Source organism: Rhinatrema bivittatum, chromosome 9 (assembly GCF_901001135.1).
Source record: "Rhinatrema bivittatum chromosome 9, aRhiBiv1.1, whole genome shotgun sequence".
Classification (NCBI taxonomy): domain Eukaryota; kingdom Metazoa; phylum Chordata; class Amphibia; order Gymnophiona; family Rhinatrematidae; genus Rhinatrema; species Rhinatrema bivittatum.
Window position 1 is genome coordinate 86,360,505 of NC_042623.1, and position 15,964 is coordinate 86,376,468.

The window sequence follows — 15,964 nt, forward strand, 5'->3', positions numbered from 1 at the left end:
AGGAAACATCTGTTCCAAGGAACTTGGACACTGGCAGGTGGCATTCTCCCTGGCTGTGCAGTCCTCAACCATACTAGAGTTCTGCTAACTTTTGTCCTGGTCTCAACCTCCGCATCAGTCCGCCCCGCGTAGTGCTGAGGAGCCCTGGTGGGGGAGGTGTCATTACACACTCTGTGCTTGGTCGTGGGGTGGTGTGTAGCCACAGACTCTGCACGTGGTTCTCGGTCCTTGCTGGGGGTGGGATTTCTCCCACAAACATCCATTTGTGGATGGATTACCACTGCATGAGTTCCGCCCTGTGTGCTTTCACAGCGGAGGGCAGCCAGTTGCCCTCTGTTGCCTGGGCGTTTGTGTGTGTTCTTCCCTCCAGGCAGTCACAACAGGTTGTGTTCCGCAGCCGCAGGACTGGCCTAGGACTGTACTCCTGTTCGGATCTGGAGGTGACTGGACATCACGAGAGTGGCTCGTGCATCCTCTTCTTTCTCAGTACAGGCCTATGTCTTTTGCCCTCTACTATGTTCTTGTGGAACAGTCCCTGGGACTCTGTCTCTGAGCAGTTTTTTCTCTGATCCAGAGCCCCGATCCTCTGCATCAGCGCGTCTCCTTGGAGGCCAGGGCCGGGGAGTGGCAGTGGTGGTTATTGGACCATCTTCAGCTGGGGCCCTCTGGAGACTGCAATGGCGACCTCCCTTATGTGAGGCTGGCTGCCTGAGGTAGCTTGGTTGCGTCGGCACCTCAGCGATCAGTGATTGTGCCTCAAATCTCCTTCGGGGAGTTGCTTGGTCTTTCGGGATTGGGAGGCTCCAATCCTTCTGCTTCCCTCTCCCCTCTAAAAGGGGAGATTCATCTGGGTTCTCCTCTAGACGTCCCACTGTGCACCCCTTCGAAGGGTGTCCCTCATTTCCATTCCCAGACAAGGGATATCACTGCTTTGACTGGCTCCGGCCCCAAGAATAGCTGAATGTAGCACTCTACCATGGATGCTCTGAGACGCAGCAGGTCTAACTTTGAGGGAGCCTGTCCAGTGTTTCCCCCCCCCCCCCCCCCCCCCCCCCCCCCCCCGGTGACCCTCCGGGTTTCCCCTGGTTTGGGAGTTACCTTAATATTGGTTGGACTCTGTAGGTGTCTTTCTCAAGGATTGCTGTCATCAGTCATCCTTGCCTGGGGGACCCTCCTCTGTGAGGAGTATTTTAGTCCATCAGCTAGGTGATCGTGCCTTTCACCCTTTTTGCCATGTCTGTGGCTGAGGGAATTGAGGTCCGAGTAACCAGCATGAGAGGCTCTGTCCTCTACTTGTGGTAGCATTCAAGCTGTTCTTTCTCCTTTTTCCAGGATCATTGCTGGGCCACGTGCTCTCTTAGGAGGGGAAGGGCAACCAAAATGATAAATGGGATGGAACAGCTCCCCTATGAGGAAAGGCTGAAGAGGTTAGGGCTGTTCAGCTTGGAGAAAAGACGGCTAGGGGGGATATGATAGAGATCTTTAAGATCATGAGAGGTCTTGAACGAGTAGATGTGACTCGGTTATTTACACTTCGGAATAATAGAATGACTAGGGGGCATTCCATGAAGTTAGCAAGTAGCACATTTAAGACTAATCAGAGAAAATTATTTTTCACTCAATGCACAATAAAGCTCTGGAATTTGTTGCCAGAAGATGTGGTTAGTGCAGTTAGTGTAGCTGGGTTCAAAAAACGTTTGGATAAGTTTTTGGAGGAGAAGTCCATTAATGGCTATTAATCAAGTTTACTTAGGGAATAGCCACTGCTATTAATTGCATCAGTAGCATGGCATCTTCTTAGTGTTTAGGTAATTGCCAGGTTCTTGTGGCCTGGTTTGGCCTCTGTTGGAAACAGGATGCTGGGCTTGATGGACTCTTGGTCTGACCCAGCATGGCAATTTCTTATGTTCTTATATATACTCATAGCTGGGGTAGTGATACCACAGCCAGGTGACTTGGTACTGTGTTCCGAGATCGCCCTGTATCAGTCCTGATGCCCTTTGGGCTTCCAGGCTGGTAATTAAATCAGGTTTTGCTGGGGAGTGCGCATGCAACTCCCCGGTTTCCCATCTCCTGATGGAGCCTTCGGGGCTTCTCCCTGGGGGATGCTCGCTCTCAGTTTCTGCTGTTTCAAGAAGACTGAGGGCTCCATCTCAGTGGGATACTCCCTGCTGTCTTCGGCATGAGTTATTCACTTGGGGTTGATAGACAACAGGGAAATTGTGCTTCCCCTGGTGGCCTGCCAGTCTTTCTCCTTGTGTTCTTCGCTCCTTCCACCTTTCATTTGGTGGTGTGTGTGTGTGTGTGTGTGTGGGGGGGGGGGGGGGGGGGTGTGGAGATGAGGCTAAGGCGCCCATGGTATCTCTCTGTATTCCTGCAGGGAAAGATACTGCCTTAGTCTTTTTCATTCTCTGGATTGCCCAAAGGGCCTTCCTGCTATCCTGGTACAGGATAGAATAACCAGTTCTGGCAGGTGCTCTTGAGTGAGATTCAGGCTTATTTTATCTCCCTTATGGTAGATAAATAAGGCTACAGGTCTGTTTGGGGATTATTCTCATCTCCTGAACCCTGAAACTGTCCTGCGCAGTCAGCTAGGTTTGATGCTTTGGCACGCAGAGTCTGTCCCAGGCCCTGCCTGGGTTTACTATTTGTTCTTCCAAGCGAGCCTTGGGTTTCTGTTGCCCATTCGATCTACCAGCTGTACCTGGGTACACATCTCAGGACCTTTGGCTATCAGTAGTTGACAGTCTCTTTCTGGAGGGCTCTCAGACTTCAGTTTGTTTTTCAGTTGTTTTTTCACACCGAAGGAAACTGTGCCGTCTTCGTTCTAGCGTCTCCCTTATTTACATCTTTGAGCTCTTCCTTTATCCAGGAGGATCTAGGTCCACTGTTTTTGTCAGGGTTTACTTATCAGGACCCTGCTTATACTGTTTTCCATGATGTGGAGTTTACTTCTGCTAGGACTTGCATCATTCTTCTGCCTCAGGTATCCCTGCTACGCATGAGGGTTTGTGTTCTTCTTTTTTAATGGCTTTTTTTGTAGAACCCAACTCTTCTCTAGCCTGCACCTCTGGTGCGTTGGCTACCTCTCAGGCAAAGGAGGGAGGTAGTGCTCCAGCATTGTGCGGTTTCTTGCTTTGTCCTGCTCGGACAGCCTATAGCTTGGGAATCACCCATGTGTGAGGACTACCATCCTGCTTGTCCTAGGAGAAAGCAGAGTTGCTTACATGTAACAGGTGTTCTCCTAGGACAGCAGGATGCTAGTCCTTAAACACTCTCCCGCCTCCCCCTGGGAGTTGGTTTCTCCATGTAGTAGTTATATCATGGATTGAGGGACACTGCCTAGGGGGCAGAGTGATGACTACAGCTTCATATGCTCAGTGGGGCATGCTGAACGCTTTAGATTCTTTGAAATCAAAGTTCTGTGCAGGCTCCATCTGATGATGTCCTAGGAGAACACCTGTTACAGATAAGCAATTCTGTTTTACACTTTGTTGCAACTGAAATCGGGAGCACTTGCCATTGTTGCAGTTTGTTCTTGGAATAGTTTATTAAAGTAGAAATAAACTATAAAGATCTTTGTGATCCTGAAGTAAACTGATTCCCAAATATGGGAATGCCCCAGAAGCCCATCTTAGAGGAAGAGATGTCATAAGAACCTAATAAATTGCCATGCTGGGTCAGACCAAGGATCCATCAAGCCCAGCATCCTGTTTCCAACAGAGGCCAAACCAGGACACAAGAACCTAGCAATTAACCAAACACTAAGAAGATCCCATGCTACTGATGCAATTAATAGTCCCTCATGAACCTTTCACATTATTAGTAAGTGGCAAAACCTCAGATTTTTTATAATTCACCTTGAACCCTGAGAGAAGCCCATAGTCCCTGAATATCTCTAAGTTGTTAAGGGAACCCTTGGAATTTGTAAGGAAAACCAAGATATCATCAGAAAAAAACTGCGATTTTAAATTGCTTCCCTCCTAACTGCATATCCCATGGCTCCAGAGATAAAAGAAAACAAAGTAAGAAAGAGGTGACAGCCTTGCCTAGTGCCCCATAACAAAATAAACTCCTCAGATGATGCTCCATTAACAGATATTACTGTCTTTTGGGTTTGAAACAAAATAGACATAAAACCTGGATAAAAAACCTATCAAACCCAAATTATTCCAAGATTTTAAACAAGTATCCCCACTCTTCTCTATCAAATGCTTTTTCAAAGTCAAAACTGACTAGCAAGGCGGGAATATTGGCGCCCTGACGAGATTCCATTGCCTGCTAAGAGTTCCTTATATTAGTGATAGGATATTGCTGTCTAACAAAATCTTACTTGACTCTTTGAAATCAGTGAGTGGAGAATGGAAGCCAGACTGTCTGCAATGATTTCAGCTAAAATCTTAAGACTGGAATTAACAAAGAGAGAGGCTGATAAGAACTGGGAAGTGTTGGGTTCTTCCCTTTCTTAGCAAGCACTTTTATTATGGCTTTATTCATTCTGCAAGGAAAAGAGCCAGTCTCCACCATTTGGATGTACAAAGACTGCAAGGGAGCAGCAGTTCCATCAAGCAAAAGTTTATACCCACTCAGCACCAAACCCATCAGGCCCTGGAGATGTAACATAATTTTGTCTGTTGTATAGTCAAAGTTATCTCCTGAAAAATCAAAGGGCTATTTAATGTCATCTAGCTAGCAGAAGATATATTGGGTATCTGCAGTCCTTTCAGGAAATCACAGAATCGGATTCGGCTGATCTGATTAACACAAAGTCTTGTAGTAGCCGGCAAAATTTTTCAGTGCCAGAATTTGTATTCACCAAATCCCCCTGCTCATTCTTGAAGACCGCTATGTATTTTGAATCTACCCAATTTTTCACTAAACAGGTAATAACTTCCCCAACTAATTCCCATACCTATATAGTTTATATCTATTAAAAAGATTTTTCACAGTTCTCTATGTATCAGATTATTCAAAGCAACCTTTGTTAACAAATTTTACCTTGTTCCTTGCTGTATTACATAGTGTTAGATCACTCTTATCTTTCCTAAATGGTTTTTCCAATTGGTCCAGTCTTTTATCCATGTCTTTCCTTCTCTGAGTGGCATAGACTATAATATTGCCTCTCAAGGCCTCCAAGAAAGATTGGAATTATGATGTGTCCCATTGGTATCTAGAAACAAATCTCATTTCTCTTTGCAAATATTCATGAAATTTAGGACCTGAGCACAATATTTTAGAATTCTGCAAACAGAATACCTGAGTTTTGTTCAGATAACCTGAAATGTGATACAGAAATGAGCTAATACTCAAAAATGCAACATTTTTCTATTTTATTTTTTATTTTTTGCAAATTTTCTGTTCATAAGCCTTGGCCCCTCCAGGTACCTCTTGCCCTCCTCAAGGCTCTATGGTCCCCCCCCTCCCCAGATCTCTCCCCCTTTATGACTTGAACTGTTTTTCCCATGCTTGATCTTTCTTTCTCCATTGGGCCAATCTCCCAGTTTTTCTTGATTCCTCTCCCATTCCTTTCCCTCCACCAGATTTCTCTCGCTGCCCCACCAGATTTCTCTCGCTGCCCCACCCCTCCTATTTTTTCCTCTCTCTCTCTCTCTACACTTCTCGGGAAGACCCTTAGTGCTCTTGCTCTCTTTCTACCCCTCTTCCCCACCCCCAGCAAGACCCCCAGCTTTCTTGCCTCCCAATTCTGTTCCCTCACCCAAGCAAGATTCCCTAGATTTCTCTCTGTTTGCCACCCCCTCTTTAGCAAGACCTAGAACTCTCTCCTACCTTCCTTCAAGCTTGTTATCTACTTTTTATTAAGGCTCCACCAGAACCCATTGCTCCTTCCTTTGTCAGGCCATTGCAGGCTCTTCTCTTCCAGCTTGCATGGGCCAACTCTTTTCCAGTCTTCATAGGCCATCTCTCTGCTGTTCCTTATGCAGTTCCTTCTTCTCTTCTGGCCTGTTTAAGCCTCCACTGCCATTGCTGCTGCTTTCTGTTCCCCGCATCTACGGTAATTATGTGAGGCAGATGCAGAAATCTGCTCAAATTCTGTGCAATGCACAATTCTCCTAGGTTCATTAAGTCTCTTCATGCATTCATTAGAAGCCTGGAAACTGAATTTCAAAGAATCACTTATTATGCCTTGCAAACTTTGAATTTTACAACTGTTTGGCTCCAACAATTTTATTGAAGGGCAGGAAAAACAGAAATCCCTAATATTACAACAGACAACTATATGCTATGTTTTTTGTCTTATGAGAGTATCTAAAATTGTTAACCTTAAGACTGTGGGACACTTTAACATCTAGAAAAAAACAACACTGTTATATTTCATTACATTTACCATCAATTCAAAGCCTTCTTTTTTTTGTCTTTTATGTTTTTATAGCAGTATAATGTTTCTTGTACCTTTTTGATAGGGTAGGAATGGTAGTGGTAGGAGAGAAGGCTGAATGCAGTGTTGGGATAATGTGATTTTAGAGATTTCTTGGGCAGGACTAATAAGTGTTCTAACCCAGCACCTGCTTTATGTTATCATTACGATGCCTGCATTTTGAGTTACTTGTATTCTGATCAAATATCTTAATGCTATTTTTTTTTAAAGGACACCTTTGCATCTTGCCTGTGCTAATGGACATCCAGAATTAGTCTTGTTTCTAGTACAAAATAAGTCCAGAGTCAACATCTGTGACAACGATTCCCGATCACCATTGATGAAGGTTAGTGAAATTCAATTTTTAAACTGGTAGTGTGTCTGATATTAAATTAAAGTACAGTAATTTTGTCTAAAATAACAAATTTTGTGATTTAGTCAAGTGAGATCACATGACCATAATTGAAATACAAAATTTCTGTGCTGATCAGATTGGCACAGAGAAGTATGGTAACATCAAATATCAGCATGTGAATCTTATGTTCCCAATGGCCAAAGCCAAACTTTCTATTTATTTACTTAGAATTATTTATATTCCACCCATCTACAACTCACAACACAACATAAACAATCTTAAATCACACGTACATAAAATAGGATAAATTAACAATATTGCATAAAGTAAAATAAACCTCATTGCTAATACAGTATTCTTTATTCTAAAACTAAAATAACTATAAGCTCCACGAAATTAAAATTTAAAACTGCCCCTTTTCTCTGCCTCTCCTATTATACTCGCTTTTATTCAGCTTTTCTCCTCAAATTCTGCTAGCTATTATACTGCTGACCTATCATTAAGTAGAGAAAAGGAAGGAAAAAGTGAGCTGTGAGAGTCTTTCTAAAATGAGAAGACCTTTTCTCCTCTGATTTCAATAGGGAGATTATTCCAGAGGGGAGGTCTTGCTATTTGAACATCTGATTTTCGAGATTCTGTTAATTGATAGTTTCTTTTAGAGGGAATTTCTAAAATACATTGCAGGATGAGTTAAGTAAAGGGTTGGCCCTTAATTCCTTGAAGATACAGATTGCGGCTCTTGCCTGTTTCAGGGAACAGGAAAATGGTGGATCCTTATCGTCTCATCCTAATGTGGCCTGTTTCTTGAATGGAGTAAAACATCTTCGACCTCTCTTGCGGTACCCAGTTCCCTTGTGAAATCTTACCTTGGTGTTGGATTTCTTGGTGGGCCCTGTGTTTAGAGCGCTGCGTAGCCTTTTCTTGCAGTTATCGACCTTAAAATCAGTGTTTCTGATGGCAATATGTTCTGTGCGTCGAATTTCCGAGCTGCAGGCCTTGTCTTGCCGGGAGCTGTTCCTTTGAGTGACACCAGGAGTGATACATCTGCATATTGTTCCCTCTTTCTTGCCTAAAGTGGTCTTGGATTTTCACTTGAATCAGTCCATTTCCTTGCCGTCCTTGGATATTTCTTATGTAAATTAAGTTCTCGGTTATCATTGTTACTCTTACGTTCATAATATTTTTTCTCATATTAACTGGTATACATGCTATTTGTTATTGTGCTACTTAACATGTTTATTGTAAAGCTTTTTGCTGAATTAATATTTGCTGTAAACCGAGGTGATGTGCTCCACGTGCCGCGGTATATAAAAATCCATAAATAAATAAATAAGGAAAGAGATGCGGAAGAGTATTGCCTGCTGTGTCCCTTGGATGTCAAGAGACATATCATGCGGTATCTGGAGGTTTCTCAGTCTTTCTGAAAGGCAGATCATCTGTCTGTCATGGTGGAGGAAAGCAGGGTGAACCAGCTTCGCAGGCTGCAATAGCTCACTGGATTAAGGAGGTAATCACCGCCGCGTATGTGGATGTTGAAAAGCCGTTGCCTACTTGGATTAGGGCTCATTCCACCAGGGCTAAGGCAGTGTTGCCTCCCATCGACATTTGCAGAGCTGTGATATGGTCCTCCTTGCACACTTTTTCCAGGTATTATCGAATGGATGTGCAGGCCTGGGAGGACGCAGCCTTTGCACGTGTGGTTTTGACTGGACCGCGGGCAACCTCCCACCCTAGTCGGGAGTAGCTTGGGTACATCCCACTGGTCCTGAGTCTATCTGTCTACATGCCAAGAAAAGAGAGATTACTCTTTACTTGTTAATTTTGTTTGCCTTAGTGTAGACAGATGGTCTCAGCTTCCTGCCCTTGGCTGCCGAATGGTTATGCTAAGAGTCCTCCTGTGGGGCTACTTGTTCCAGGGGATTACTGGTGTTTATCCAGTCCCTAGAATGGGGTATATACATTCTCTACGTGAGTTCAGTGTTTCCTGTTTGTTGAGTACAGTAATGGTTGACTGTTTTAAATCAAGTATTTTGCTAGTCTGTCCACAGTTGCTTTTGAAGAGAATACTGGCAGGCTGATGTCACTGCAGGAGTATATATACAGTGAAGTCAGTTTGCTCCATCTCCTGTCAGAGGTGCATAACCCACTGGTCCTGAGTTCATCTGTCTACAGTAAGGAAAACAAAATGATCAGGTAAGTAGAAATACAATAATCTGAGGATAGGATTAATGACTGAGTCATTAAGCGAAAGTCTGAAATGTTCAGTTAAGGCCTCAAGTTACGTAAAAGGCACATTTTGTAGTAACAAACTTGTATCAAGACCTTAAAATGTGGCCGAAGAGATAACGCTGGATCTATATAAACCCCTAGTTTCTTTACCTGATGTTTGATTAATATTGGTGCAGGCCCAGCACCACCAGGTGTGCAAACCGTGCAATTGCACAGGGCGGCGAAGGTCCCAGGGTGACTGGAAATCAAAAGTTGCCCAACTATGGACAGTGTGAATTTTTCAAATCTCTTTTAATATTATTTGTCAGGTGTTATTTGCTGTGTATGCTGTTTTTGAATATTTTATTGATGTTTGGGACATTGAAAAAAAACTTGTATATGAGGTTTTAATTATTTGATCTTTTAACCATCAGTTTTTAAAAAAATAATATTATTGGTATGATTAGTATTATGATTATATATTTATTTTACTTCTTGATTTTATTGTTTGATGTTTGAGGAATGGTGATGGTTCTGTTTTTTCATTGTTGCACTGCTTAGAGAGTCTGGCTTCTTGTGGTTTCCAGTTCAGTTTTTGTCTGTGTTTGTATTTCTACTTTATGGTTGCCCTGTTCTGTATTTGGTGAGGGTCTGTTTATATTCTTCATGTGTGTCTGAGGTGAGGCATTTTCCTAATAGGGAAATATGTGACTGGGGTGAGGCATTTTCCTAATAGGAAGTATATTAGTGTATTCGGGCTTTCAGAGGGTCAAGCCCACACCCAACACACATCACAATATGCGTAATACCATATGGGTTCCAAGTGTCTTTTTTTTGCAGGGATTTCTGGTTGGCATCATAGCAGTGTACGTAAATATAATGTAAGTGATAGCTTTACCTCAGAATTCTGAACTTTGATATTGTTCATGTAAAATGTAAATGCATAACTCTTTAACTGTGTGTGTGGAATGTGGCGGGGGTCATTGTGCAAGGCTATAAGGTTCGCCTGGGGCACTTAATAGCCTTGCACCAGCCATGGGTTTTGGAGGAGGCGATGGTGGTGTCAGTTTTTAAAGTTTGTATCACTAAAGGGAGCTGGTTTTATTTTTGTGGGCCAGGGACAGAGAATGAATGAACTGGGTGGGGGCAGAATGGTAATTGTTCACACAGGGCAGCAAAAAAGCTAGCACTTGTGCTGTATTGGTGTTCCTTTGCTTGGGCTGATATTAATAACTTCAGTGCGAGATAGTACCATAACCTTAGTCTTTTTCATATTTAGCATCAGTTTATTCATCTGGAGCCAGTTTTTAATCTGCCCTAGGCAATCTAATAGCTTTGCCTGTGCTACCTCCAATGAGCGTGTAATTGAAAAACTGAACTGTATATCTGCATAACATTTAAACTGAACCTTCAGCTTAGAAAGAAGTAAGCAGAGTGGGGCTAGATAGATGTTAAATAGAATTGGAGACCCCGAAGAGCTTTGGGGTACCCCTGTAGGAAGTGGATATAATTTTGACCTGGCATCCCCCATTATCACTCTGAAAGAGCGATTAAACAAGAAGGAAGAGAACCAGGCATAAACTATGGCTCCTATACCCAAAACCTTCAAACGCTCTAACAAGATCTTGATTCAGAGTATCGAAGGCTGAAGATAGGTCTAATATCACCAGAAAGTAGTTCCCGAATCAAAACCGTGACGAATATTATCACAAACATCTAGCATTAAAGTCTCTGTGATATGAAATGGGCAAAACTCAAATTGAGAAGTATCTAAAAGATTGTCAGTTAAATGGTCTTTTAACTGAGTAACTGCTTTCTCCAATAACTTTAACAGAGGCAAAGTAGAAACCAGATAATAGATAGATCACTACAATTTACATTATTACTCTTTAAACACTTAAAAGCCACAACTGATTTTAGTTCAGATGGAAAGTACCCCTCCTCCAGGGAAGGATTATTAATCTGGTTATAAATGGACTAACTTCAGTGTCCAAGGTTTTTATTAATGCTGAAGAACAAGAATTAAACTTACAAAAGATGTCCCTTTGTTTATGCAATAAAGCTGAAACCTCAATCTGAGCAATTCGATCAAAAATTTCCCAAGAAACTTGGCTACTTGCCTATCTTGAGGAGAATCAAGCTCTTTTTGAGATTGATCCTTAAAGATTCCACAGTATTGGATATTACTCCGGTGGTCAGTAAATCACTGCAGTAAACAAAATATTGATTGCTGTAAGTAAAATACATAACTATATTAAATTTAATTTAGATATGTAGTAGTAATAATCTGGAGGGTAAAGTATTCCTGGTTGGTAGTGTCCTAGCAGGTATGGATTCAGAGATTTCTTGTCATTAGATTAACTGTCAGGGCATGCTTTCCTCAATGAGCCATTCTTGTGACAACATATCTTCCTGCATGCCCCCTATACCCTGCCTTGCAAGAGAGCAAATCCCAGTGTATTTTGAAAATCCTTCTCCTTTACTTTCCCTTAATTAGATAACAGTTTCTCGGCAGAAATGACCAAACGGACTAATTGGATAAATCTGGGCAGTCCAGCTGACCTTTTTTCCCCGTAGGTATCTCCCCTCCCCCCCTTCAGGATTAAGTGGTCTAAGCATGATCCACCTTTCCTCATGAAGCTGCCTGTGGAGAAAGTGCCGTCCTCCACAAATCCTGTCCTTCATGAGTTGCAGCAACTAAAAGAGATGCTTCGCCATCACCTGGAACCCACTTATGCTATCAAATCGGAGCTCTCTGATTTGTCCTCCAGGGTTGCTGCTGTACCACCGTGCCTGGATGCCTTAGAACGCAGACTTGATTCTTTGGGAGGTGGCCATTTCAGCTTTACAGGCAGCGACATCCCAAATCGCGTCTCTGCAACGTGATTTCGAAGAACTCTCCAGTTGCAACGGGCGCAACAATATTCAGATCATCGGAGTTCCTGAAGGTCGGGACGGCAGTGATATCCTGCTGTTTCTCTGCTTATATCCTGCTGATATCCTGCTGTTTCTCTGACTTGGGAGCCTATCAGCCTGGGCTTCCAGTTTGATCTGTTGCTGAAAATCGAGTGCGCGCACTGCTTGCCATTGCACCCGCGGCCCCATGTGACTTGCCCGCGGCCCATTATATTAAAAGAACTGCGTTATCTGCAGGTTTTATAGATCCTTTCCGCTGCAAAAGCCAAATCGCCGGTTACTTGTGACGGGATGCTCCTTATCTGTATGCTAGATTTGGCGAAGGCTACTGTCGCCTACCGGAAAATCTTTTTGCACCTGTGACCCCGTCTGTATGCGATTGGCGCCCAATACTGCCTCCTTTATATGGCCCAGATGTGAGTTACCCACAATAACTCTACCTGCTCATATGAGGATCCACAGGCTCTGATTGACTATCTAGATGGACTTTCCCTGCAACCTTCCATGTTTATATGATCGCTTGGTACTGTTATTGGTTTTTTCTTTGGGAGCCTACATCTCATTTTTGCTTCGATGCATGCTACCTGGAATTTCTGAATATTTTCTTTTCTCCGAGTGCAAGTCCTGCCTTCCTTTGCTTGCATGCGTTAATGTTTTCTTTTTATATTTTGAGCTTTGGAGAATCAGCAACTGAAGATAATTCTTTTTTCTTTCTTTTTTGGCTGCTTTGGTACTGTTCACCATTGGACTAGTTGGCTTGGCCATTTTTGTGGTTTGGTCATTGTGGCTTGTTTCTAATTTCCAATTTTCAGCCGCTTTGTACTTATGATTCTCTTCCATATTTTTGGGCGCAATTTTTTCTTTAGAAATTCTTTTTACCTTTATATATTTATTTATTTTAATATACAGTCATTCAATTAGTATATCATGAACGGTTTACAATCAATTAAAAGAATACATCATATAAGCATATCATAAAATACAATATAGATAATTTTCTTATATTTTTGTTTAATTTTTAATAAAATAAGTGCAGTATAGGGGTTCTGGGTGGCCTTCTCCTTGCCTCACCACCCTCATCTTGCCATTCTCCCTTCTCCCCTGGGATCTTTTAGCACATCTACCTTTTTTGTGCTGCCTGTTTTCCTGATGTATTTTTTTGCTTTCTTTCCTTCCTCTCTTTCCCCCTTGAGGAGCTCCCTTTTCCCTTTTTTCTCCTCCCTCTCCCTAATTACGATACGTGTTTTCCTTTCTTTTATTATAACTAGAATTGTGATCTTGCAGCTTAGTTATTGGTCTCTTTTCACTCATGGTTGCTGATTTAAATTTGTTTACCTTAAATGTTAATGGCCTGAACCACTACATCAAGCATAAGAAAGTGCTAACTTATTTTAAATCCTCTAGGAAGGAGGTATGTTCACAGTTCAGAACCATCTACAGGACAAGGATTGTCTTGATAAATCAATAGTTTTTATTCTAATTCAATAGTTAGGCAGGCTGGTCTTGCACAAGTTAAAGCAATATAATCAATGAATAATAATTGCAGCACTGTAAGTCCCCCGACACAGGCCATGTTTTGCACTGGTTGCATCAGAAGAGACAGAAAGAGAGAACAATAGGATTTTCAAAAATTGTGTAACAGTATATCTGCCAAAGCAATTAAAATGCAGATGAAAAAAGGGGGTCACTTCCCCACAAAATGATTGTTAAAAGATGGCAAACATTGAGTAAATTGTATGTATAGCTATCCGTTTGAAAGAGCAGAAAGGTGCAAAAAACCACAAGCAGAGCCTGGCATGGAAATGCCTGATGCATGCTTAACAAGCCCATAAAAATGGCTGTGTAAGACGCAGCAAGGAAATAGATTTTACACAAGCGGGCATTACAGCCGCTCAAAATATAAGACGCAACGTGCAAACAAAGTCAAAACCGCATGGTAGGTAAAAGTAAAAAAGTGGTTAAAAAAGACATTTTTATTACAGCTTACAAATGCTGAGACGAAATGTGCACGAACACTTAAAACCGGTTAGACAGCAGACTGTAAGAGAGCTGTACTATATCAAAACAATTATCGGAAACATTGGGAGGGACCTACAAAATAGAAACCAGTTGAATTGAGCGAAATAAAAGGAAGAACTGGGAAAACCCCACAACGTACAGATGTACCTATGTTTGTTATCACATATTTGAAAGATGACTCGAAGCGTGTGTGAAACTGGAAACAAAGAAGTGAGAAAACATATTGAAAACTCTATATTAAGTTGAAACAAAATAGAGTAGGAAATCGAAACACAAGTTACCTTGAGACGCACGTGTTAGTAACGTATCAGGCTGCCAATGTGCAGAAACACAAAACGGGCTTAAAAGGGGAAAAAACACGGCAAAACCAAAAACAGATCTTACGCACAGACTGACATCATGGATGATGTTACCCAGAGACGCTTCTAAAGAGTATTGTAGACGGTAAAGCACTGGAAAAAAGTCCAAGAATATCTAGTTGTTACAAAGCAAAAAAACTATGCTGTCTTCCTAAACAGTAGTGGGAAAACGGGAAACCAATGTAGTGGAGAGCAGTGGGATAAAAGAAACGAAAGTATATAATTAAATGTAAGCATAAATAGAGGAAGTCATAGGGGCATATTGATACATCTTTATTAAGCCCTGCTGGATATAGGGAGCCTAATTAAAAGATCCATTGTTGCTCATGACGTATCAGATAGGTGGAGATATCTCCTCCATGAGGAGGGGGTTGGAGAATTTCAATAACAGAAAATCTCAGGTCAGAGATAAAGTGTTGGTCAGACAACCAATGAGAGACGAGGGGTGCTTCATTTCTAGACAGGCTTATGCAAGAACAATGTTTGAAAATTCTTGTTTTTATCTTTCTAATGGTCTTCCCAACATAGATCAGAGGGCAGGGACAGGTAATGATATAAACAACTCCACTGGAGTTACAATTTGATATATATTTAAGAAAGTACTGTTTATTTTTATGAGGATGTGAGAAAACAGACAGAGATGCAGAGAGAGGACAGGCTGTGTGGCGCCCACATGGAGCATGGCCAGAAAGTGTGGCAGTATGAGGTAAGAACAAGAAATTGCCATACTGGGTCAGACCAAGGGTCCATCAAACCCAGCATCCTGTATCCAATAGAAGCCAAACCAGGCTACAAGAACCAGGCAAGTACCCAAACACTAAGAAGATCCCATGCCACTGATGCCATTAACAGCAGAGGCCATTCCCTAAGTTAACTTGATTAATAGCAGTCAATGGACTTCTCCTCCAAGAACTTATCCAAACCTTTTTAAAACCCAGCTACACTAACTGCAATAACCACATCCTCTGGCAACAAATTCCAGAGCATAATTGTACGTTGAGTGAAAAAGAATTTTCTACGATTAGTCTTAAATGTGCTACTTAACTTCATGGAGTGCCCCCTAGTACTTCTATTATCCGAAAGTGTAAATAACCGATTCACATCTACTCGTTCAAGATCTCTCATGATTTTAAAGACCTCTATCATATCCCCCTCAGCCGTCTCTTCTCCAAGCTGAACAGCCCTAACCTCTTAAGCCTTTCCTCCTAGGGGAGCTGTTCCATCCTCTTTACCATTTTGGTCGCTCTTCTCTGTACCTTCTCCAGTGCAAGTATATCTTTTAGTGTAGGGACTCATCTGTTGCTATGGGAAAGTAGCCAATCATGTAATGATACATCATCTGCCTTTGTATGAATGTACAATAAAAGGAAGAGCCTCGTGAGGGCTCAGCCCCTTTTTTGCCTTCTCTTCCTGCCTGCGATGAAAGCTGTCTCAAGTGTGTTCGATGCCTCCATACTCTACACTAACATTGTTTGCTTTTTTGAGTGCTGCAGCACACTGAGCCGACGATTTCAATGTATTATCCACTATGATACCTAGATCTTTTTCCTGGGTGGTAGCGCCTAATATGGAACCTAACATCATATACTGCATAGGTTATTTTTCTCTATAAGCAAAACCTTGTACTTGTCCACATTAAATTTCATCTGCTATTTGGATGCCCAATTTTCCAGTCTTGCAAGGTCCTCCTGCAATTTATCATAATCTGCTTGTGATTTATGGACTCACTCG

The 15,964-nt window shown here is 42.1% G+C and overlaps 1 protein-coding gene across 1 annotated transcript in view; it reads left to right on the plus strand.

Annotated features, from left to right (window-relative positions):
* LOC115099561 (ankyrin repeat domain-containing protein 26-like) overlaps positions 1–15,964 on the plus strand; it is a 462,251-nt gene that overhangs the window by 15,050 nt on the left and 431,237 nt on the right. Inside the window, 1 exon segment of the mRNA XM_029617295.1 lies at positions 6,608–6,722. Coding sequence (XP_029473155.1) covers positions 6,608–6,722 — 115 coding nt within the window.